Source organism: Catharus ustulatus, chromosome 2 (assembly GCF_009819885.2).
Source record: "Catharus ustulatus isolate bCatUst1 chromosome 2, bCatUst1.pri.v2, whole genome shotgun sequence".
NCBI lineage: Eukaryota > Metazoa > Chordata > Aves > Passeriformes > Turdidae > Catharus > Catharus ustulatus.
The window spans coordinates 122498122-122522445 of NC_046222.1; the positions used below are offsets into that span (position 1 = coordinate 122498122).

A 24324-nucleotide genomic window follows, 5' to 3' on the forward strand; every position below is an offset into this window, starting at 1 on the left:
GTAGTAAACTGAGTTTTATGAGTTCTATCACAACCATATAAAACGCTTTACTGAAAAGACCACTGAGCTGGAAAAACTCAGGAAAAACTACCCTGAATTCCATGTGAACACTCATAAATCTGCCCCCCTTTCCCTTTTTTTTTTTAATTTTTTATTTATTTTTATTTTTTTCCCTCCTCCTCCAGCACATTTACCATAAAACCCCTGTTCCACATCAGATTTCCTCTGCCTTTCACAGGCAGCCTCAATATCTGACACAATCTAAGAGTCCCAGACTGGAATTCTGAGCTTTATTTCAGCCCTATTGCATTACCAGGGCTTTTTGGCCCTGCCTCCATCTGCAATTTGCAATATCATATTATTTATGGCCCTTCTGCAAGGTAATGAGGAGTAAAATACAATGAACAAGAACAGATATAAAGACAGGGCGATGTGGTGGCAAGGAAAGGAAATTTGAGTTTTTTACCAAAGTTGTTTTCAGGGAGGGAAAAAAAACTTCAAACAGCACTGAAAAAAATTGAGTTTATATAAATGCAAGGCAGCAGTGTGAGGGTCTAAATTTGTATTTAGTAGTTTTATTTTATTTGTGCTTTAGCTGTGAGAGCACAGCCCATACCTGGGACAGGCCAAGGTGCACAGATGCTGTCTCAGAAATGTACATTATTTTGCCATCGGACGCCACGACGAAAACAAAGCCATCCAAAGTCTGAAATAAAGAGAAATGCACAGGGTAAGGAGCAAGAAATCTGTTTAAAGCATTTACAGTGGGGAAAAAAAGACATTTTGGGGGATGATTTCTGACTTCACCAGCAGCAAACAGCAAAATTTAAGGAATGGGAACTTTTAGCTGATTTTGTTCCTTTAAATTCAGGGATGTTGTGGAATCCACCTCAATCCCCTGCAGATGCAGCTTTGCACTTTCAGAGTTTATTTTGCTTTTTTTTTTTAGTGCTCAGCCCAAATCCTGAGCTCTGTGGTGCTCAGGGGAAGTCAGGTCCTACATGAGCCATTTTTTATGGCATAATTGGCAGACCCAGCTCGCTGCTATTTGCAATTTATTTCGTGGCACCACCAGCAGTGTTTAAATTTGGCTGCATTTTCAATGATGTATTTCTGAACAGAGAGCTGTCTGCTCTGGAACAATGTGAAATTCCAAAAAAAAAAAACAGAAAAAGCATCCAAAACTTAATAAGCACAAATATCTCTCTTTGAGTGTGATAAAGTTTTATCTTTGCAGTCTGTAAACCTCAACCAGTGCAATCTTGAGAGCCAATCCTACAAATTCTCCTTGACAGGAGATTGGCTGGGATGCCAATATTGCTTCTGTGAGCAAAAACTGAAGTTTGATTTAGTCAGATTTTATTTACATGAGAAAAAAAAAATAAATAGTGTGGTAAAGCTCAGCCAAAATTTGGACACAAAACCTCTCAGTTTGATTTTTCAGTGCTCAATTTCAGGCATTTTTTCAAAACTGGCTGGTAGCAAAAAGTCTGCATTATCTCTACCCAGCGTGGAAAGCTTTGATCAACACATGGCATGTGAATATCAGTGAATATTCACACATGTGAATACCACTGGAAAATATAGCTGGAAGAGAAAAATCATTTTTACAGTACCTAGGTGAAACAACCACCTGGCTTAGTCCATTTAAAGTCACTGAACTGGAAGAGAAGCAATAAAATCCTGAATGCTTCATGCACCTCTAGTGGCACCCCAATAAGAAAATATCCCAAATTATTCTCTGGCTTACTAATGACTCTACATAATTGAAATCAGATTACTCTTTTTTTTTTTTTTAAGTATAAATTAAATTTTGTAGCCATGTTATTATGGGAAATAATATATTGCAATTTTGTTCACAATTTTGTTTTAAACTCTGTTGTCTTGCAATGGCTTTACCCTGTATCATTAATAAACTTGGGTCTGCAGAACATCCCAAAATTTCATATACAGGGAAGCACACTGAAGCTGAAAATTCACATGGAAAATTTCAGTTTAAGAATCCTTAAAATAAAAAAAAGTTTTGCTGTAAATGTGGGTTTATGAAAACCTTCAGCATTCGTCATTCAGAAATAACTGAGCTGTAAAATGAGAGTTACAGGTGGTCAGCATTTAATTTGGTGCAAATTCAATTAATTTGGTGCAAATTAAATTCAGTTATTTGCCTGGCATTCAATTAATGCCAGACAAAACGGGAAACTGCCAGGAGGAGGAGTAACAGCAATGATTTATACAACTGGGACCATATTTTAATATACACATTAAATTATACAGATTATTATACAGAACTCGAGCAGCATTTCCAGGTGGACTCTGCCACAGCTGAGAGAGCAGCAGCTACTTGAAATAAAATTTCCACGGCTGCAAATGCGTCCCCAGGAGATAATTTTGAGCTCTGTCATCGCCTGGATGTTGTCAGTGCCTCCCAAAAATCTCATTTTTCCCCGCAGGAGAGCGGCTGATGCTCTGTGGTAGCAAATAAATAAATAAATAAATAAATAAATAAATAAATAAATAAATAAATGCAAAGGTCGGGCCGGCGGCAGCAGAGCCCGGGCAGAGATTTTCTGATGAAGATGATGATTTTTCTGATGAAAATGATGATTTTTTGGTGAGGTTTTTATCCCCAGCAGTGAAAACAGCCCCGGCTCTGTGACCGGAATTCACCTCCCACAATAAATCCGCCCGGTAAATGATTCCGGTTTACTGGCTCTTTAAAATCGGGGGAGAAAATGTGAAGTTCACGTATTTAAAAAAAAAAAAAATTAAAAATGGGTTAAACGCATTTTTTCCCCTCCTGCTGGAGGGGGGAAAAAAATTTAAGGAAGTAGTAGCCGCTCACCCTGACTACGCCTCCTAAACTCAGAATTCAGAGAAATTCCAGAATAGATCACCGGGATTGTGAAGAGCGGAATTTCCAGGTGCTAAAGTCCCCGGGAGATCCAATCCAGGTGTTCTCCCCTCCCAGGTGTCCCCTCCCGAGTCCCGAGGGTTTCTTGGGGACATCCCCGGCACTTCTGATCCGAGTTTTTGGGAGACGCTCAGAGGACGTGAGCGCCTCTCGCTTCTGCCATTATCAAAGGCCAAAAAAAAATTATGAAATAATAGGAATATAAGAGATTGATGTCTGATTTTCTGCTCTCCCAGCCCGGCGAGGAAATGAGATGAAGGTTTCAGCCAAGCTCCTGTCGTGGTGCGGGGGGAGGAGGAGGAGGAGGAAGAAGAAGATGAAGAAGAGGAGGAGGAGGAAGAGGAGGAAGAAGAAGAAGAGGAGGAGGAGGAGGAAGAAGAAGAAGAAGAAGAAGAAGAAGAAGAAGAAGAAGAAGAAGAAGAAGAAGGAGAAGAAGAAGAAGAAGCAGAAGAAGAAGAAGAAGAAGAAAAAGATGAAGAGGAAGAAGAAGAAGAAAAAGAGGAGGAGGAAGAAGAAGAAGAAGAAGAGGAAGAAGAAGAAGAAGAGGAGAAGGAGGGTTTTCCATGCGGGAGGAGGAAGGCGTGCCCTACCTGGAGCAAGTGGGATCCGAGCTCCATGGCCACGTTATCCAAGGGCCCGACCCTGCTCGGCTGTCCCCAGGCGTCGCCCAGACCTGCAAAACAAAGCGGGATTGGGTTAGGGCAGGAAGCGCAGCCCGTGCTGTGCCCCCTGCCCTGCCCGTGCTCCCTTTTCTCCCGGAGCTGGGAAAGGCTGAGTCCCTTCTCCACACAGCCTTTGGGAGGGAATTGTTCATTTTCCGGACCGGAGCATCCCTGTGGATGCGCTTTCCCCTCCCCGGAGAGCCCCCAGGGACGCGGGTGGGTCCCGTGCTTGCACCGAGCCCCTGTCCCTGCCCTGTCCCTGTCCCTGTCCCTGTCCCCCGAGGTGCCCAAGGAGGATGATGAGGAGATTAAACAGATCCGCAGCTCTATTGGAGATAATCTGCCCCGATTTCACCTGCACACGGACGGCATGGACACAACTTCACCCTCCTATAGCCCGACCCTATAGCCCAACCCTATATCCCGACCCTATAACCCGACCCTAAAGCCCGACCCTATAGCCCGACCCTATATCCCGACCCTATAACCCGACCCTATAACCCGACCCTAAAGCCCGACCCCGCCTCGGGGACAGTGGAAAGTTTCAGACGGAGCCGATTTGGGGCTGGGTTGGGGATTGTGCGCGGATTTGGTTTTTTTTGTTTGTTTGTTTGTTTGTTTTTCCCTTTCAGCAGTTCCTAGGGCACCGAGACCGCCCCGTGCCAGCGCAGAGCCGGGTGGCACCGAGGGACAGAGGGGACACTGCCCGCAGGGGATGGAGGGGAAGGGAAGGATCCGCATCCTCTTGGTGCCTCATTTTTGGAGAGAAAAGACAGCCCTGGGCTGCGGGGAGGCCTCGGAGCCGGCCCTGGATGCCAGCCTGGAATTCCACAATCATGCCCACTATGAAATCCAGCCCCGCGTTTTCCCCCGGTGCCCTCTCCTGCCCAGGTGCTTCCAAAGAAATCTCCTTTTCTCCCGGAACGGGAGGGAAAACTGGCAGAAATTCCTACCCTGAGCTCCAGCTCAGTGTGATTCCCAATGCCCCTCCTGACGCCTTCATGGATCCGTTAGTGCTTTCACCACTAAAACCCGGTCTGGGAATGATGTGGGGGGGGTTTCTCTCCGCTCTTGGGGCATCCCTTGGGATGGGCCGATCTCCCACTGGAGGGAGGGGAGGTGACCCCCGAGTTTTGATTCCCTTCCCGGAGCTTGGCTCCGTGTCCCGCTCCCTCCGGGAAAGCGCTGAGGATTTTCCCCTGCCAGGCAGGCGACACCGGACTCCTCTTCCCAAGGCAGTAACAGCACCCAAAAAGAAGGGTTTGCATCCCCACCCAGTGTCCGTCTCTCCAAATTCCAGAATTCACAGCGGGAAAGGGAATGACACCTTCCCTACCCTGAAAGAAGCCCTGGAAATTTGCTCGGAAGAGCCAAACGAAAATTCGCTTTTTTCTCCGCCGTTTCTCAATTCACCGTTTGGAAAAGGCTCTTAAGCTTCCAGAGACTCGGCAAAAAATGTCATTTATACTGAAATTTCTACTTTTCCGTTTCTGGGGAGAAAAAGTTTGGGAAGCGCGGAGTCATCCTGCAGTTTCTTTCCCGAGGCGGCAACAAATGCGAACTCCAGAGTCCGTCCCTGTGCCGCCGGGTTTGCCCTTATTTCGATTCACTAATTACAAATTTCGAAATACGAGACTGCAAACCTACAAAGAGAGTCGCACACGGCGGTGTAAAACCGCCCTGAGCTCTTCCATTCCGAAAGACGAGGCAGATTTATTCCTTGGGCTCTCACGAAACTCTCCAAGAACGAGCCGCGTCTCTGCCCCGCCCGTGCGAGACAATTCGCTCCGTCCTGTCCTTTCACTGCATCCCAAAATCTACACGAATTTTGAGATTCTTTCCTAGCCCGGAATAATAATAATAATAAAAAAAGTCGCTTGCTCTTTTAGGAGTTTTAAATTAGAGTCGCGATGGCGAGCGCGCATCAAACGTAAACACGTTCGGTGGATCAGCCTGGCATTCGTCTGAGCTTATTTTAAAGCCGGTGATTTTATCATTTAATCCGCCAGCAGATCGCTTTAAAGGTGAAAACGAAACGAATAAAACCTTACATTGGAATAAAGGACTAACGCCCATTAACTTCTCCTCCGGAGAGATTTGCAAACGCGCGTTCCTGTGAACGTATGGATGCTATAGGCTCGGCCGGGCTGCTCCTGCCCGGCCAGAAAATAAAGCACAAATTCGCTCGGTGGCCTGGAGCGAGGCCAAAATCGCTGCCGATCCCGCTCCTTCGGGATGGGAGTTTGCAGGGCTGGGAACGATCCCAGGCTGGGGATGCTGCCGGGTGTCCCATCCGAGCTTTGAAGGGAACATTTTCAGATTTCTCCTGGTAGCAGGAATTCCCTGGTCCCGAGAGCCAATTCCCTGCTAGCTGGAGCATCCTCCCCGCAAATGCTGGGGGTGGCCTGACTCTGAGCGAGGCTCTTTTTCCGTGCTGGAGGGTCAGGGATCACCCAGATCCAGCGATTTGGGGGGATTGGGGCAGAGGGAAGCCCGGAAAGCCGGGGCTGGGCTCGGGCACGGCCCAGGGCCGCCCGCGGGACGGTGATCGCCAGTCCCAGGCTCAACCTTCGCTTTTCTGGCACCCTGCCGCCGCAAACACGGGCGAGATGAGCCTTTCTCCTGCTTTTCCTGGTGTTTGGACCTGTGTCTGTCCCCGCCGGGCCCGGGATGCCCGGCACTGCAAACCCGTGCCCGCCGGACCCCTCCGGGCACCGGGAGGCAGCTCCGGCTCCGACAGCTCCGGAGTCAGAGGGGGCTTTTTACAAACACCCCAAAATTCGTGCTGCTTTTGCCGTTGAAAAATTTGATATTTTCGTACAAACGCGTCCCGCTTCCTACGGCAAACACGGACAAAATCCCTCTCCGTCTTTGGACACCTCCGGCTGTTTTCCGAAGTACCTCAGCACTCACTTTGTACCGTTTATACATTTCCCAGTTTCCAGGGGGGAAGCGGGGTGCGTGAAACTGTAATAAGATCTGGAAATATTCGGGAACAGCTCCCACCTTTCCTCTCGGCATACAGAAGTTCGTCCGCACACACATTTGAAAGCCCGGTAGCTTTTCAGTTCGGGCTTCTGCTAGAATTATTTATCCATGTATTACGTTCAGTATCGGGTTGCCCTGTAATTTGGGAGTGTTTCCTTTGTGTCTGCTGGGCTGTTCCCCCCACCCTTCACAAGGAACATGGGGACAAGGACAAACCCGGGGGGCTCGCCGCCAATCTCGGGTTTTGGGTTTTCCCCAGCGCGGTTGTGCCTCCCTCGGTCGGGAGAGCCCCCGAGGGATCGATGGGTCCGGAGCCAGCGGGGAACACCCGGGCCCGGCCAGGGGAACTCTGAGAGGGGGAAAAACCCCCTGGTCAGGGGGGATTTGGGAAGGAGCAGGGCTGGGCAGGGATGTGCGCTCCTCTCTGCGGGCTCAGCGTCGGGAGCGGTGGAGAGGACGGGAGTGAAGATCAAGATTTTCATTTTATAAAAAAATTAAAATCTAAACATCTTTAAAAATAGTGAACTCACAGAAAAAAAAAAAAAAAGTGGGGAAAAAAAAATCTAACAAACCTGCCGCCAAGGACAGCCGCACAAACCCGGCTCTCCCCGCCGAGCCCAACCCACCAGATCGTGTTAAGCGGCCCCAAAGCGAGCGTCCTACAGCCAGGGAGGTCACGGGCAGACCCACGGCAGTGACCCCCGCCCTTCCTCTCTCCCTCCTTCCCTCCCTCCCTCCCCTCCGGCCGGAGCGACCCCGCCGCTCGTCCCCGCCCCGACCCCGCTCCGGCTCCCGCCGCCTGGGAACGGCCCCAGGAAAACCCTAAAAAAAGGAACTTTTGTTTTAGTAAGACCTTTAATGTCACTATTAGTGGTTAGTACAATAGGGGCTGGCTTTCCAAAACGGATTACCCACACCTCGAGCTGTATTTATTTGTTTAATTCATTAACGAACCTTTTCCGAGCGCGTGTGACAATCAGATGAAATAGCTGCGATTCGCCTTGATTTCTTAAAATATACATTCGCGGCCAGGTTTAAATGGGGACCGAAGACTGTGAATATTCCTAGTAATTTCTATTGTCTGCCTCCCGGAATAAGGAAGCTCTGAGATCTACCGCTCCGTCACTTTATTCTGATTATTTTGTACTGCGCACATTATATTTTGGGTCACATATTAATAATTAGCTCGCTCCCATCCAGTTTAAACAACCATAAATACACAATTTTATAATCGGTTTTGGACACAGGGTCGGGGATGGGGGAGGGAGAGGGTGACGATTTCACCAGTCTGACATAACCGGGGGGCAGAGAATCGCGCTTTTCCGACGCGATTCATTCTCGCCTCTCTTTCTTTCATTAGCTCCTTTCCAAAATAAAAATTTTAAAAAACCCAAAAAAATACTGACAGCGGAGGCAGAAGACGACTCGTGGTATATTTTTGCTCTACAGTAAAAAGCCGTGGCAACAACAACAGAAAAAAAAAAAAAAACCCGAAAACACGAGAGAAGACGGTGTTAGAGAGCGGGAGCGCGGGGGAGGCTGGAGCTGCCGTGTCCGGACTTTAACTCCTGAATCTCAAGGTCGCAGCGATACCGCAGGGCACAGGGATTTCGGAACACTTGTCCCTCGCAGGGTTTGCGCTGCGAGGGCGAGAGGAGCTGGGGTGGAAATCCCTTTTCTTTCTCATTTCTTGGAGTCTGAGCGGGTTGGGTCCATCTTCGGGAAAAGCCCGGTCGGGCTGAGAGACCTGTCCCGAGCCCTGACAAGCCCTGTCGGGATCAATCACCTCGCTGAGGGTCTCCAGCTTTTCCAAACCTACGTGTGAGCTCGCTGAGGAGCGAGGGTTTTAAAAACACAGCCCTGCCTCTGTGCCTCTCTTTCCCTCCAGTCTAGACAGAGCTGGGAGCCAGGTCTGCAGCTGAACAGTTCCTGCCCGTGCTGGCCGCAGTTAGTCCGGGCCTAGCCCGCGTCAGACCTGTCCCCCCCACCCTGCCACCTCTTTCAGGGTGACGGCTGGGGCAGCCCGGGGTGCTGCGGGGGCCTGGGACGTGCCCACCTTTATTTCAGGCCCAGGATCTCGGACAGGGGTGCCCCGCACCCCTCGGGTCCCACCCTCGCCGGCCCAGGTTTCAAGCTGGGAAACCTTTCCCAGTAAAGCCAACTGGAACCAGTAGCCGACTATAAGGAGAGGAGACAGAAGGACAGACGGATGGGAACCCTCCTCCTCTCCTTCCACGGGCAAATCCCGAGGGAGAGGGAAGTTTGGGTGATGCGGGACTGTGAAGAAACCACCCCCTAAAAAAAAAAAAAATAATCCTTCTGCAGCCGGCTCTGCCCGCAGCCGCCTCTGCCCGGCTCCCCCCTTCCCCCTCCACCCTCCCAGGCACTAAACGCAGGGCTCGGGGACCGGAGGAGGTAATTCCCCCGGCCTGTCATCCCTGGATGCAAAGCTTTGGTTTTAAATGTATTTCCAGCCGTACTTAAGACGATGAAAGATCAGGAATTCGCTGTATGCATTTAAACGTTGCCCTTAATAAGCAGAGTGTGCGGAAGCGCACGCCCGGCCTGTTTAGGGAAGACAGACACATAAAACACACCCGAGCCGTGGGTATAAACCTGCTCTCGGGCTCGTCTCGTTGCTCTTGAGGATCAGCAGGGCTGGAAAAGCCGGGACGCATCCAGCAGCATCTCGAAACGTGCCGCTCTCCCTCCCTCCTAAATCAAAGGCGTTCGGGGGCATGTTCGCCAGGCACGGCCGGAGAGTGATCCCCCCCCCCCACCCCACCCTCGAAATCACGACGCTCTATTTCTCATCGGGAAATTTCCCGGTGGGGAATAATGGCTGGAAAATGCGGCGGAGCAGCGCCTCGCTCCCCTCGCTCCGAGCGCACACTAAAGGAGCCCCTGGCTTCCCATAGCACGGCTGCTCCGTGCTCCCGAAATTTCTGAATTAAATGGCCACGACGGTAAGCTTGGCTCGGGTTGGGAGGGTTTGTTGTTTTGGTTTTTTTTTTCTTTTTTTTCCGCCCTCCCCCTATTTTATTTTTGGTTGTGTTTTTCTTTTTAGCCTTTTAATAAAGCTCCTTAGAAACCGCGCCGGAGAGCAGACCTTCCCGTGCGGGATTTGCTAATTCCTTCACCCTGCTCCCAGTCCGGAGAGGCACAAACAAATGACAAAGGGGGGCAGCTGGGTTTTTTTAGGCTCTGCCCAGCTCTCCATCCCGGGCTGCTCCCCACGGCTCCCGGGCCCTAAAAGCGCTCTGGGGCAAACTGGGAGGCTCCCAGGGGGCTGATTTCCCCCTAAACCATGCAGGAAGGAGATATTGGTGCCGGGCCTCGCTGCTGGGTGTCCCCAAGAAGAGCCACAGCGGGGTCACGGCCAGGCTGGGCTCGGACCCTCGTTCCCTTCATTCCCCGGCCCCGGGAGAAGCCGCAGGGCCTCGCTGCGGAGCCGCCTCTCCTTCCCTGCCAGCCTAGCCCCAGCTGCAGAAAACTCCAACCCAAACACAATAATAACAACAGCCACACGGATTTTTCCCCCACTCCGAGGACGGGAAGCGCCGTGCCGAGAGCGGGGAGGGATCCCCGGGGCTGCACACCCGAACCGAGCCCGTTCTCATCGGGACCCCCCGAGCCAAGGGGGAGCCGAGGAGGAGGAGGAGGAGGAGGAGGGGGAGGAAGGGGGCACGAACCCAGCTCTGCTTCCCACCGCCGGGCTTGGGGTAGCGCAGCGCTGCCTCCCCTTCCAGGGCTCGTTCCCAACCCGCTTTTCCCTCAATCCCCATTCTCTGAGACCCGCTCTGAGACCCCTGCAGGCATCCCCTCCCTCCGAGGGGGTCGTGCCCAGCCCAGCACCCCCTCCCCGCTCTCCCCCGTCCCTCCCGTGCGGGATCCTGGAGCCCCGGCGCTGGTTTTACCTTCGGGGAAGACTGCTCGCATTTTCAGGTAGCTGGTGGTGAGGCGGATGATGGACGCCTTGTCCAGCTGCGAGGTGATGGCCGAGGGCAGGGGAAGGAGTTTGGCCAGTTCGTAGAATTCTCCATTTTCTTTTTCCCGTCTAGTCTTTGCCGCGTTCTTGGATTTTTCCTTCATCGCGACTGCTGCAAGGCGGGGATGTCACTGGCATATTAGACCCGATTCTTGCGAATGGCAGGGGGGCATGGATTTCCACGGCAGAGTTAGTGTTTTCGTTTAAGGAAGGGGATTTACCCAAATCAAAACAAATAATTAATAATAATAATAAACGAAGGGGGAAAAAAAAAGACAAATAGGGGAGGGAAAAATAAAGCTAAGCCAACCAAACGAAAACAACACCAACAGAAATGGTGCGAGGAGGGGGGAGGCGATCTCTGAGCTACAACCAGGACAGGAAAGCCGCTCGGAGAAGGCAGTTCTGCTCTGACCCTGCAGCAGCGAGGGCTTCGAAACCCACACTGAAAAACCCACGGAAACCTTCTGCGTGCTGGGAATCGGATCTCGATCTTCTCTTCAACGAGGAGCAAACCGCTGGGTTCCCTTCTCTGAACGATTTCTTCTACTCAATCCTTCCCCGTCCAAAAATAATAGTTAAAAAAAAGGAAAAAAAAAAAAAAGAAAATAGAGCGTCCATACAAGAACTCATTGGGCTAAGCAGGCTGAACCATTTTTGGACATTTTGTCTCTCTCGAAAAAAAAAAAAAAAAAAAAAAAAAAAGAGGAACGGAACGACGGCGCTGCTCGTTGAACAAAGTGCAAAATGAGCTGGTCCCGGAGCCCGGGATGCCGAGGACACGACGAGCTCCCCGCTGAAGCAAACTCAGAGGCGGTGGCTGATGGCTGGAGTGTGCTCCGAGTTCAGCAGCTCTGCTTCCCCTCCTCGCTCCGGGCGGGTTCCTGCGGGCCAAGGGCGCTGCTGCTGCTGCTCCGGCCGTGCCCGAGGGGCTGCGGGGCGCGGGGGCCGCCGAGCCCCGCGGGGGCTGCGGGGGCTGCGGGGGCTGCGGGGCTGCTCCTGCCGCTGCGGCCGCTGCGCCCGGCTCCCGACGGGCTTCTCATGCGGAGTCAAATTAAAGGATCCGTTTTCCTCGGGACCAGTGCCACTTCAGCGTTGTCTCTTTCCAAACAAGTCCGAGCGCTGGCAGAGGCGCGGCATTGATTTTGTTGCTTTTATTTATTGGTTTGATTTTTTTCTTTCCCTCCTTTTAAAGAAAAAGAATTTGAAAGATAGGAATCGTTTCTCTCTTTCTCTCTCCCTCTTTCTTTCTTTAATTTTTTTTTTTGTTTCTTTTTTTTATTTGTCACGTATTTCAAGAGCGGAGCGGTAGCTCTTTGGCAGAGACATGCCTTTCAAAGGCAAGGGGAGGGTTTGCTACATTCACCTCCCGCAATTCGGCAAGGATCGAAGGTAAAACTCCCCTCCTCTCGGAAATCACAGCCGCCACGCTCCTCGTCTGAAAGCACCGATATCTCCGCTTTTTTTTTTTTTTTTTCTCCTTTCCTTTTCTTCCCTCGCCTTTTTTATTTTATTTTTTTTTTCCCAGGGGCAGAAGGAGCTCTGAAGCGGACCTCTCGGTTAATTCTTTAGCACAGGCTGCAGAAAGCCAGGAGAGCCTGAAGAGGGGAGGGGATAATGTATCCGTGACGTGTCCTCCCGCGCAGCGCCCTCCGAGGGACCCAAATCCAGCGGAGCCAGCGCGGAGCCGCAATTAGCGCTGCGGGGGCACGGGGGGAGCCGGGGGCGGGGGCCGCTGCTTGGGGCAACCCCGAGCCGCTCCCGGAGCAGCCCCTTGCCCCTCGCTGCCCTTCTCGGTGACCCCGAGGGGGCCCTTGTCCCCCCACCCGTAGGAGGGGCCACGGGGGGGGTTGGGGTGTGACACGCGTGGGGCTCCTTCCCCAACCCTGCGACACCGCCATGGGGTCAGCCCAGACTTTTCCTCGTTGTTTGGGGCTGGGTAAGGCGTACCTGGACAGGTAGACACAGCACATATTTATACCGTGTGTATAACACGCATTTTACACATCACACGTGTAAATACAAATATAGCCACACACACATTACACGCGTAAATACAAATATAGCCACACACACATTACACGTCTAAACACAAATATATTCACGCACAGCCCCCGGTAGAGGCGGAGGAGGGGTTGAGCTCCGCCGGCAGCCGCTGCTCATCAGCCCCGCCGGGCCAAGGCTGAGCCGGGTTTAACCCCGGAGCTGCCGGAGCAGGACGGAGCGAATCCCGGAGCGCCCGGGCTGTGCCGGGACCCCTCCGTGGCTCGGGGCCACCTCTGCAGAGCTTGTCACAAAAGCCATGCCTCGCTCCCTCGTCTTGTCCCGACTCAGGGAGTTAAGCCCAGCCCGGGCAGCACTGAGCCAGGCTTAACCCGACGGGAGCCCTTGAGCTGGTTTGGGGACACAAAGGCGCGGTGTGTCCCTGTCCCGCTCCCACGGGGACACAGCCGAGCCACGATCCGCCCCGGACACGCGTGGGGATTGAATGAGAGAAAGGAAAGAGCATCAGAGCCCGGCCAGAGGGGGATGGGACACACAATGCTCCGCTCCTTAATATTAATCCCCGCGAGAGGCCCGGCCGGCGGGCGAGTGTGTTTGCTTTAGCTCTCCCGGCCCTCTGCAATGATCCCATCAGAGCAGCGAGAGCCCGGCCCGGCCATGCCGAGGGAAAGGCCACGCTCTTTAACCTGCCCGGGCCAGCGCAGCCCGCGGGGTGGCGAGTGCGGGACACGGCGGCACCTCCCGAGATGCGGGGCGAAGGGTTCCAGGACATCCCGCAGGAACTCTGGTCCCAAATCCATCCCCGCCTGGCTCAGATACCCGGCCCTCGGCTGACGAGCCTGGGGACAGCGGCTGTGGCAGGGAAGCAAACAGGGAATGGGTGGGATTTAGGCTGGGGCCGGCTCGCAGGTCAAGGAAAGCTGAGAAAAAACCTAAAGGTGCGATGTGCCCCGTTTGTCCTTCCCGTTTTGCCCTTTTTACCCCCAGAATCGGGGTGAAACAGCAGCCCCGTGCCCTTTTCTATAGGGACACCGCTCCTGGGCACATTGGCGATGCCAGATTTAACCCGCCGCTGTGTTTTTACTTTTATTTTTATTTTTACTGAAGAGTGTTCCAGCTGGGACTTTTTGCCGGCGAAAACAAACGTAAATTAATTTAGGAAAAGAAAAACCCCAACCAAACAAAACCAAACAAAATCCCCCAAAACTGAAAAAACAAAAACAAACCAAAAACAGCCGTCGAAAAGAAACTTCAGCTTTTCGGGGAAATTCTCAAAATTCAATGCAACCTCCGCCTGCCGCCGAAACTGGACGTATGAGCAGAGGTAAAGACTATATATATATATCGGGGAAAAATACTTAATTTATATATAGATATATTAATTTATGAGGAAAATTAGCTGTAGATCAAGGCAGATCCTAACGGGTCCGATTCGTGATCGCTAACCCCGAGAAAGAATTTATAGGGGACATTTCTGTGTCCTGCAAACAAAATATAGAAACAAACGACGGGGTGGCAAAGGAAAGCTGAGGGGAGCGTGTTGTGTTTCCAACAAATTGCGGTGGTTCGGAGAAAGGAGAGGTTTGCCAATGTTTTCAACAGAATCCCGACGGAAAAAAGAAAAACCACGGTGCTCAAGGGTGGCCCAAATCTGTCGAGGTGGATTCGCGATGAGTCCCTGATTTGCCTGCGACACTTTCCATAAGAAACTCTTCGTCGGACGAAAAGAAATTAGGGGAATAAGTAAAACAATTTATTATTTAAATCTCCAGATCGTGTTTTCACGGATACCTTGTTGTGGAATCCTACATCGCGCACGCACAAATCCCACTGTTATTTAACATTTTCCCTTTGCTTGGAGGGGAAAACCCTTCCCGGGCTGGGACACAGAGGGAGAGAATTTCCAGTTTCCTCCCCAGGTGAGCTGTGTGGTAGAGGAACATTTCCAACGTTTTCCTTTTTTTTTTTTTTTAATTTTTATTTTTATTTTTAATTTCTTCTCAGGGTTTTCAACTGGAGACGGAAAACAGAGAGGAAAACGAGAGGTGAGAATAAACCCCATCCACACCCAAATAAACTCCTTTTTGCTCCCTTGCGGGTGTCTGGGTGGCCGTGGGGACAAACCCGAGGCTCCAAGGTGAGGAGGGTCCAACACCTTTTTTTTTTGGGAACAATTCCTCATTTTTCAGGCGTGGGGCTGACACAGCCGGGACCCCGGCACCGCTCCCTTCCCGTCCAAAGGAATTCCCAGGGCCGAGGTTTACAGGGACAGACAGCAGGACGGGGTTTGCCATCCCCCCGTGTCCATGAAAGTGCCACTCTTGCCACAAAAAAAAACCCCAAAAAACTTCGCAGCGCCGCGATTTTGGCGTTGTTGGAGTTTTCCTGCTTTTTTTTTTTTCCCCTCTGTGGAGCTTGGGGAGGAAATCGGGGCTGCGGAGCCGAGCACAGAGCGGGGCTTAACTTTAGTCTGATGTGCTTAGCTGAAGTATTAACTGTGAGAAATACCACCGAGTTCCACAGGAAAGAAAATAGCGTCAGATATTTGAACATTTCCAGTCTGCACCATCAGCACCGCTCCCAGCTCCGGGAGCAGCAGTGCTGATCGTCCCCGGAGGAATCCCCCGGATTTTTTTTTCCCTGTAACTACTGCTCCCAAGCGTGGCTGTACACACACAGCCGCTCACACACGCAAATCCTATAAATGCTAATAAAACAGATTCCTCAGGATTTGTTTGACTTGCCCCGGCACAGCCGTCCCATATTGATATTCAATGGGGTTACTGGTGTGCCTGAGGATTACTGGTGAAGTGGAAGATTTTGGGATCAGCCTTCTAGGGTGCCACTCGGGCATGTCCCTTCAGACAAGGTGGGAGCCACAAAACATTGGCAACGTGATGAATTTGAGCAGAAGACTTGAAAGGGGAAAAAAGGAAGTGGAATCTCGGTGCTGGAATTATGAAACTATGCAGAATCGAGGCCTCCGGTTGCAGGGGATCGTTTTCAGCTCCTTTCTGGAAGCTGTATTGCTGCTATTGTCCAACCTTTGCTGGCCACATGGGACACGTTTGGCAATAGGACAGAAAATTATTTCTACTGGGCATGAACTGGAAATATCCAGCTGGGGCATGGATCCCATTTCTAATCAGGGGTGGAGGGAAGGAAATCTCAACGCTCCTTCTTGTTACTCAGACAGCGTTTGGAGGGTTTGTCAAAAGCTCCTATCCAGAAAAAATACTGCTGTTTAAAAATGAAATAAGGGTCGTGGGGGTTTTTTTTGGCCCTTCAAGCTTGTAAATTTGGGGGTTTTATTGTGCTGCAGAAGGGGGTGCACGCTGTGTGCAGTGTGCAGTGATAACACAGGCGTGCAGCTCTGCAGGAGCTGTCAGAGTTGATGGACTGATCCAAATGGATGATATTCGCAAAAAATATGCCCAAGTTAAAAACTCTCAGTGCTCATGTTCGGGTCAGGTTTACAATTTCAGTTTTCTAAGGAGAATAAAGTTGTTTTGTTAAGGTCAACTTTAATTTTCCCCGCCCCACACAACCGGAGTTGGAATTCGATGAATTTTCCAAAAGTATTTTCATACAGCTCCTATAATTGGTATTAATTATGACACCCAAAGTTTCGTGACCAAATATTTGCTGCTGCTAATATAAGCTGCAAACCAAATTTCTTTTAAGTATGGGAGATAGTTTAAAAGGCAAAAGCTGGGAATAGGAGAGGGAGTGTATCAATCAGGGAGAGGAAGCTTCTTGGCTGGAGAAACTGGAAAAAAAACCTAGTGGGAAAAGCACACACTGGATCATTTTTACTCTATCTGTCTGAAATCCTTTGAACATTATAAAAAGTCAATGTGAATATTTTTATTTACGTTTTCAAACTTCTGCTCAGAGATTTGTTTTCTCAGTGGTCCTTGGCTTATATGAACAGTGTGACTAATCTAGTGGAGATGAATAATGGATCTGGGAGGAATAGAGGAATTCTGATTCAAAAACATTTCTCCCTCTTTTTTTTTTTTTTTGGTGGTATTTTATGCTGCTTGGCATTCAATACATTATATAATGACTGTCAGAAGGACTTTGGTAAAACTTGATGGTGAAGTTTATAAATACTTTAGTCATGATTTAGGAATGATGGATGGAAAATGTTATTTATGCATAATGATATTTATGCCTAATTATGTGATGTTTTACTCTGTTCTGAGCACAGTCATGAGCAAATGAATGTGCTGTCATTAACAACTGCACTTTTGATTTCTAAATAGGTTTTTTTTACCATGGACAGGCAGAGAAATTTAAGTAAAGAATGAGCTTTTCACAAGGGACTGGAACACGAGGGGCACGGAGGGGATGGAGAAGGGAAACAAAAGTTCTGGTCAAGGTCACTTTTGGGAACTCAAGACCTCAGCCCTGCAAATGGACCTGGATCAGCCAAATCTCTGAGGCAGGAGCTTAAACCAGCATGGAATTCCCACAGTGCAGCCTCAACAAGGCAGGAGAAACACTGGGAAAAGGGGAAAGGGAAAGGAAAAGGGAAAATTTCCTTTCTGGTGCCATCAGGGTGATTGGGAAGGTCCAGCATGGGCATGAAAAGTGAAAATTCACCCATAAAGGAACTTGCTGCTTTTCCTCATTGTTGTTTCCAGCTTTTCTTGCCTTCTTTCTTTAGTCAGGGTTCCTATCACCAAGGTTTCCATGTTTTATGATGGGAGTTTGGGATAGGTTCAATCTTAACTAAACAATGACCCAATTTCAGTCTCTGTCTCTGTTGGGAAGACACCCAGAAGATGCTGCCCTCTAAAATCTGTTTGGCCTTTGGACACTGATCCTGAAATTTGTACCTCAAAACCCACCAGCAGCAAGGAATTGAGGAGGAACACACAGTGCAAATGCACTGAGAGCTTCTCCCTCTCCACTTCCAACAGCTGAAAGTGTCCTTGTTTAATACACAAAATCAGATGATGAACATCCAGGCTCAGCTCCCTCCTCTGCCCCAAGGGGTTCAACCACAACCCCTCGTGTGGGTGAGCCCTGCCTGGGGCTGGACACACCAAAGCCACTCTGCCACCTCCTCCTCAGCTGGACAGGGGACACAAAACGTCATGAAAGGCTCCTGAGTTGAGATAAGGAATGCTCAGGAATTGCTGTTACAGGCAAAGCAGGCTTGACTTGAGGAAAAATTAGTGGATTTCCAACCAAAGCAGAGTAGGATAATGAGAAATAAGAAGTGGGTCTTAAAAAAGACCTTTCCCCCAGCCCTCTCTTCTTCCTGGGTTCAAAATGCTCTTGATTGTGGCTCAAGGGGGGCTCCATCAGGAACTGTTCCAGAGTGTGTCCCTTTTTCCATGGGGTCATTCCTGCAGGAACTGATCCTTTAATCCATGGGGTCAGTCCTGCATGAACTGATCCTGCTTCAGTGGGGTCAGTCCTGCAGGAACTGATTTTGTTTTAATGGGGTCAGTCCTGTAGGAATTGATCCCTTTATCCATGGGGTCATTCCTTCAGGAACTGATCCTGCTTTAATGGGGTCAGTCCTGCAGGAACTGCTCCAGCAGTGGGTCCCTTTATCCATTGGGGTCAGTCCTTCAGGAACTGATCCCTTTTCCATGGGGTGATTCCTTCAGGAACTCCTCCAGTGTAGATCCCTTTTCCCATGGGGTCAGTCCTTCAGGAACTGCCCCAGAATGGGTCCCTTTATCCATTGGGGTCAGTCCTGTAGGAATTTATCCCTTTATCCATGGAGTCAGTCCTGTAGGAACTGATCTTGTTTTAATGGGGTCAGTCCTGCAGGAATTGATCTCTTTTCATGGAGTCAGTCCTGTAGGAACTCCTCCAGTGTGGGTCCTTTCCATGGGGTCAGTCCTTCAGGAACTGCTCCAGTGTGGATCCCTTTTTCCATGGGGTCAGTCCTGTAGGAACTCCTCCGGGTGGATCCTTTTCTATGGGGTCATTCCTTCAGGAACTGATCCTGCTTTAATGGGGTCATTCCTGTGGAATTGATCCCTTTTCCATGGGATCATTCCTGCAGGAACTGATCCCTTTTCCCATGGGGTAATTCCTTCAGGAACTGATCCTTTTATCCATGGGGTCATTCCTGCAGGATCTGCTCCAGCCTGGGCTCCTGTAGGGTCACAGGTCCTCCCATCAAACCTGCTCCAGTGTGAGCACCTCTCTTCACTTTTTTTTTTTTTTTTTTTTTTTTTTTTTTTTTTTTTTTTTGTGGAAAAGATGGAGATTAAAGTCTGAAACCCCACAAAGACAACTGAACTTTCCCCTCAGTTCATCAATTCAGGATCACTCACAGGGAAATTAGGGAAATGGTGTTCTGCTCCAGACTTAGAGCTAGAACTCTGCTTTGTTTTTGCTTTTTCTCATGAAATCCCAAATCTAAACAAAGAAAGAAAAAAAAAAACTCCAAAACAACTAAAAACTTAAACCCATCAAAAATGAAAAAAAATTCCAGCAGCCACGCAATGTCAGGATGAGGAAAATGTTTTTGTCTGAGGTAGGAAAAAGGCTCTAAAGAACCCCTTTAAAATCTCCCTGTAACTTCCTACTGCTCAGTTATTTTATATATTCTCCTTGGAAGAGCCAAATCCCAGAGCAATTTATAAATTTGGAAATGCTGTTGTGTTGCAGGGAAGTAGAAAAACCTGGTTTTATGTCTTCGAAGTAATATTTTTAATATTTATGTATCTATTAAAAAAAACCTAAAACAAAACAAACAAAGCCCAAAAAATCCCAAAATAAACAAGCAAACAAAAGAAAATTTCATGTTGCTATAGACAAATCTGTGGAAATATTCCTCTGTTTTCTTGTACTACTTATTGGGAATTTCCAAAAATTCCTGGAATTCTCATACTGATTTCTCCATAAAACCAAGCTCAGCTAAATAAGATCCTTGGCTTGAAGTCTCCCAGTACATCCATTTTCTGAGGGAACAAATCAGTAGATTCCCTGCACCAACACAAACTGGCCCATTTGTCACTTCAGTGGCTTCAGAAATTATTTGATTCAAATAAGACAAATTCTGAATGTGCTTTTCTCCTCTTTCCTCCCTTCTGAACCCAGAACCTTCTCTATATTTCTCTTTTTTCCCCCCAGCTTTTTCTGCTGTGGGGTTTTTCCAGCGCTGGAGAGGTGCCATTAGCATATCTTGGGAAAGCTTCCTGCAGTGGGGATTGGCAGAGAAATGTTTACCCTGAATAGATTGGGAGTGTTGGGCAGTGCAAATACAGTGGGATTGATTCCACAGATAACTCTGACCCTCAAAAAATGCAGCACGGACCTGAGAGTTAAAAAAAAAAAAAAACAGAGAGGATGTCACAATTAACTAAAATTGTATAATTAATATGAGACAAATATTCTCCCAGCTGCTTTCCCAATGCTTTGCCCACCATCACTGGGGAAATTTGGGCTCTAAACCCATAAATGTGGGATTTCAGGTCGGTGGAACAGGCTCAGAACTGAGATTTACAAAAAGCAAAGCCAGGGGAAATGGGAGCATGAAAAACACAAGGAATATTATTTATCATGAATTCCTGAGAGGATCAGCTGGAGAGCTGCACTGAATTTAGGAGGAGATAAAGCTGACAGATAAATCTCAGGCAAATCTGAGCTGAGAGCCCAGCGTGGCTGGAGGAACAAAATCGATGTGGTGATGAGAGGTGCTGGAGGAGGAGGGGAGCTCTGCACAAATCCAACCCCATTTTCAATAAAATTGGGATATCTCTGGAGGTTCCTCAGCCAGAAACAACAACTCCCCTGAGATTTGCTTCAACACCAATAAAAACTCTGAGGTCTGGTGCTGCAAACAGGGGTTCTGTGAAGAGGCCAAACTCCTCGTGAATCACCAGTGCTTTCACCCCATGGAGGCTTCTCCTGGTTTAATATTTGAAATCCATCTCCTGCTCTGTAATCCCAGCCAGGACTGGGATGTTGTGGATTCAGGAGCAATCCTAGAATGCTTTGGGTTGGAGTGCAACCTTAAAAGTTGTCCAACTCCACCTTCCACCAGCTTGCTCAGAGCTCCATCCATTTGGATTCCCTATGAACTTCTGGAGAAGTGGTTTAATAATTTCTCAGGTTCAGCACCTGGGACACACAGGTTGTCTCCAGAGCCACAACTGAGTGAAATCAGACCTGATGCTGAAATAACAAAAAGGAGAATTTCAGCAGTAAATTAATGAAGGGAATATTCAGGCTCCTTGTGTGTACACATCCATTTCTTTGACGTAGGACTTTGGATAACTTCATTTTAACAACAAGCCAAGTAAAGGAAGGGCTCTCAACTCTCCACTCTAAATTTCCTGGGTTTTGACAGATTAAATCAAATCCTTAAGGCCATTTTATCACAGTTTTTTTCTTCTCTCAGTGTAACTGTGTGATTTATGCCCCCTTTTTATTGCACGAACCTTTGTCTCGGCGCTGTTTGATTCAGTCCACTAATGGCCCTCAGCTGATTTTATTTTAGGAGCTGCAAATTTCTGCACACCGAGCTGCACAAATGCAGCACAGGGGTGAATTAAATGGTGGAATTCAGTGGGAAAAAAAAAAAAAAATTACTGAGAGAGCAAGATTTTAAGTGCTGATCCAAAGCAGCGCTGCATGTAAACAATGGGTCCTTGGTGTTTACTGTACATTATCTGTCTAAACCCAAGGATTACTGCTTCCCCTGCAGCAGCCACTGGCTGGAGGTTCTCAGTAGTAGCTGTTATTAGTAGCAATGACATATTAATTGAACTTCACTGCTTCCAGGTGTGTGGCACACTCCGGGGTCACCCCGAGCACTCCGGTTTCACGTGGATTCAATTACGGCAGCGTTATGAAGGAATGCGACATGTCATGCATTAAAATGTCAATTACCACTTTTTATGGGATGCAGGGGGGGAAAAAATCAACCCATCAGGCTATTTCCAGCATCACTTCTGTCTGCTTGGGTGCTGTAAGCAGACAGAGGAGTTTGTGTTTATCTCCTACCCCATCAATGCAAGAAGAAGAGACAGAGAAATAAAACTTCTTATTAAATTCCTTGAGTGGCTTGCAAGGATGATTCTGAGTGACACAGAGACATGGCTGGGGTTGGAAGGGACAGGGACAGTGGCAGGGACAACTTCAACTCCACCAGGTACTCAGAGTTCCCTTCAAGTTGACCATAAATAATTCCAGGGATGGGGCATCTCTTTGGGATCTCTTTGGTCTGAGCACTCAAGGTCGTGGGCACAGAATCTCAGAGTGTTTTTAGTTCACAAACCATCCAAAAAACCATTCTGTCCAAGCCATCACTGTCAGAACAGATCCACTTGTGCTTCCCAGGTTTTCCCAGCAATTCTTGCAGGGTAATTGTTCATCCCACACATTCCCTGGGAAATGTTCCCCTCCAAAGAGAAATTCCCTTTTCTGTCAAGGTGTTTGTTCTCCCCAAGTACATTTATTCCTGCTATTTTTGTCGAGAATCCCTTAAAATCCAACCTTTTGGATCAGATGGAAACTGGAAAACTTCCAAAGAGAATTGAGATGGAATAAGAAAAAAAAAATCCTTACAATATTTTTATCACGGAATATTTTCACATCCCTAATTGTGTTCCACGAAATCTCAATCCTCACGCTCTTTGCTGGTAAATTATTTTGAAGTTGTCCTGGAAAATTCTGTGTTGGCTGTGAAGCTGGGCTGGGGGGGTGAATGATTGCCAAGCCACGTGGGCCATGCCATGGTCAGCTGAATATTTATCAGCAGCAATTTTTTGGTGTGGTTGCTCAAGGCCCTTGTGAGTCACATTCATACAGAGATCAAAATAAGTAAATTATTGAATGAAGATAAAGATTTATTTTGGAATTTAAACTGGGGGAGCTTTTAAAATTCTGTTTTCACGGATATTGGGAGCTGACAAAGGTAGGAATTTGTGCACTGCTGGTGAGGACACTGGACCAAACTCCTACATCAAAAACCTCCCAAAGAAACACTTCAACTGCTTCTATCCAGATATTCCAAACTGTGGATTGTCTATGGAAGCCTGGAAAATAACAGTTCTAAAGTATTCCTGCATTCATTCATGGAGTGTTTTGTACCTCATCAAATTCCAATTACAGTAATTTCACGATTATAAGGCACATCTCCGGGTGTCAGCAACTGTCTTGGGTTACAATACAGAGTGTGATAAAAGGTATCTGTTCTATCACCATCTGTTGAGGGTGGGGCAGTGATCCTGATCTCCCTGGGAGATATTCTGCTAATGGGCCATCCATTGAAACCAGGCAGGACATTGTTCTTTATCTTTTCACAACCCATCCTTCCTCCAGCCAGTCATTTTCTGCTCATGGCCATTGAGTCCCACTGTGGCACTGATAAAATTACTGCATCCCATTGGGAGCTGCTCCAGCCAGGGGGAAGAGCCCAACATTTCTGACCAAGATAAAAACAGAGGTTTTGGGACACTAAGGGAGCCCCTTTCTCCACTGGACTCCAGAGGAAAACCGGATTTCTCCACATCCCCACTGGAGCTCCGGAGGGAAACTGCACCTTGTACAGGAGCACTGCTCCAGCTGAGCCACATCTGTCACTGCAGGAGGATGCAGCCACCATGGGATGGGACTGCTGCCAACACCCTGCCTGACGGGTGTCAGGCTGTACTCTGACTGTGTCAGGGTTTGGGGTTTGTTCTTTGTAGTGCTGTATTTCTATTTTAATTTCCCTAGTAAAGAACTGTTATTCCTAATTCCCATATCTTTGCCTGAGAGCCCCTTGATTTCAAAATTATAGTAATTTGGAGGGAGGGGGTTTACATTCTCCATTTCAAAGAGAAGCTCCTGCCTTTCTCAGCAGACACCTGTCCTCCAAACTAAAACAGCAACTTTTCATTCTTTGTCCATATATAAGCCACACCTGATTATAAGCCGCACTTTGGGTTCGGACCAAAATTTTAGTCAAAATGGTGTGGCTTATAATTGTGAAATTACTGTAAATATGTTTTCTTCAACTGCAGTTTTCACATTTCTAAAGTTCTTGACAAATAAAAAAAAAAGCTGGGATCACAAACCTGCAGCAGATCCAAGACTGGGAATAATCACTGGGAATTCCCAGAGTGGTTCAGGGTCCTCATTTCCCTGCTGGGAATGGCCTGGGAGAAAGAATCACCCCAGGAAAGCTCCTTGTCTGTCAGACCAAAGGATTCTGTATCCAACTGTGAGATCAACCAAGCAATAAACCAACTTTTATGATAAATAATGATCAATAAGATATGATTAATATGATAAGTTTACAGTAACTTCAGGGCTCTAAAGTGGAATTATTCCCAAACCCATGAAGTTAAACTCAGGGAAGTCACAGGGGTGGCATCCCATGGTCTGGATCCTGCTCAAGATCCAGGGATATTTCTAAGAAAGAGAAAATTGTGATGATCCTTTCCAATCCTAACATCTACAGAAGTGTCCTGGATCATGCAGGAAGATGTTTATAATATTTTTCAGTCCTCTCTTTTAGCTATAATCACATACAATCTCTACCTTCTATTAAGAAAATACATAAATATACAAATGTATACATATATATAAGCTAACTAAATCCTGCCAATTTTAAGGGGGAAAAGAAGTTTCCAAGAGCCCCCAAAACACACAACAGTTCTTAAAAGTCCCTGAGTGTCAGAAGCAAATTTTATTTTAATGATTTCTTCAAAAGAGTGCAGATGCCTGAAGGATTGTGTAAATATTTCCTGTTGTGAGCAGCCCTTTAAAGCTTGAAGGATAAACAGATATTCACAATATATAAAAAT

General features: G+C 48.2%; 1 protein-coding gene across 1 annotated transcript in view; it reads right to left on the bottom strand.

Moving 5' to 3' along the window:
* Nucleotides 1-11147, bottom strand: part of SIM2 (SIM bHLH transcription factor 2) — a 48099-nt gene extending 36952 nt beyond the window's left edge. Inside the window, 3 exon segments of the mRNA XM_033051754.1 lie at nucleotides 617-706; nucleotides 3502-3584; nucleotides 10479-11147. Of these exon segments, the coding sequence (XP_032907645.1) occupies nucleotides 617-706; nucleotides 3502-3584; nucleotides 10479-10653 (348 nt within the window). The 5' untranslated portion in view covers nucleotides 10654-11147.
* Nucleotides 11148-24324: the final 13177 nt, after the last annotated feature.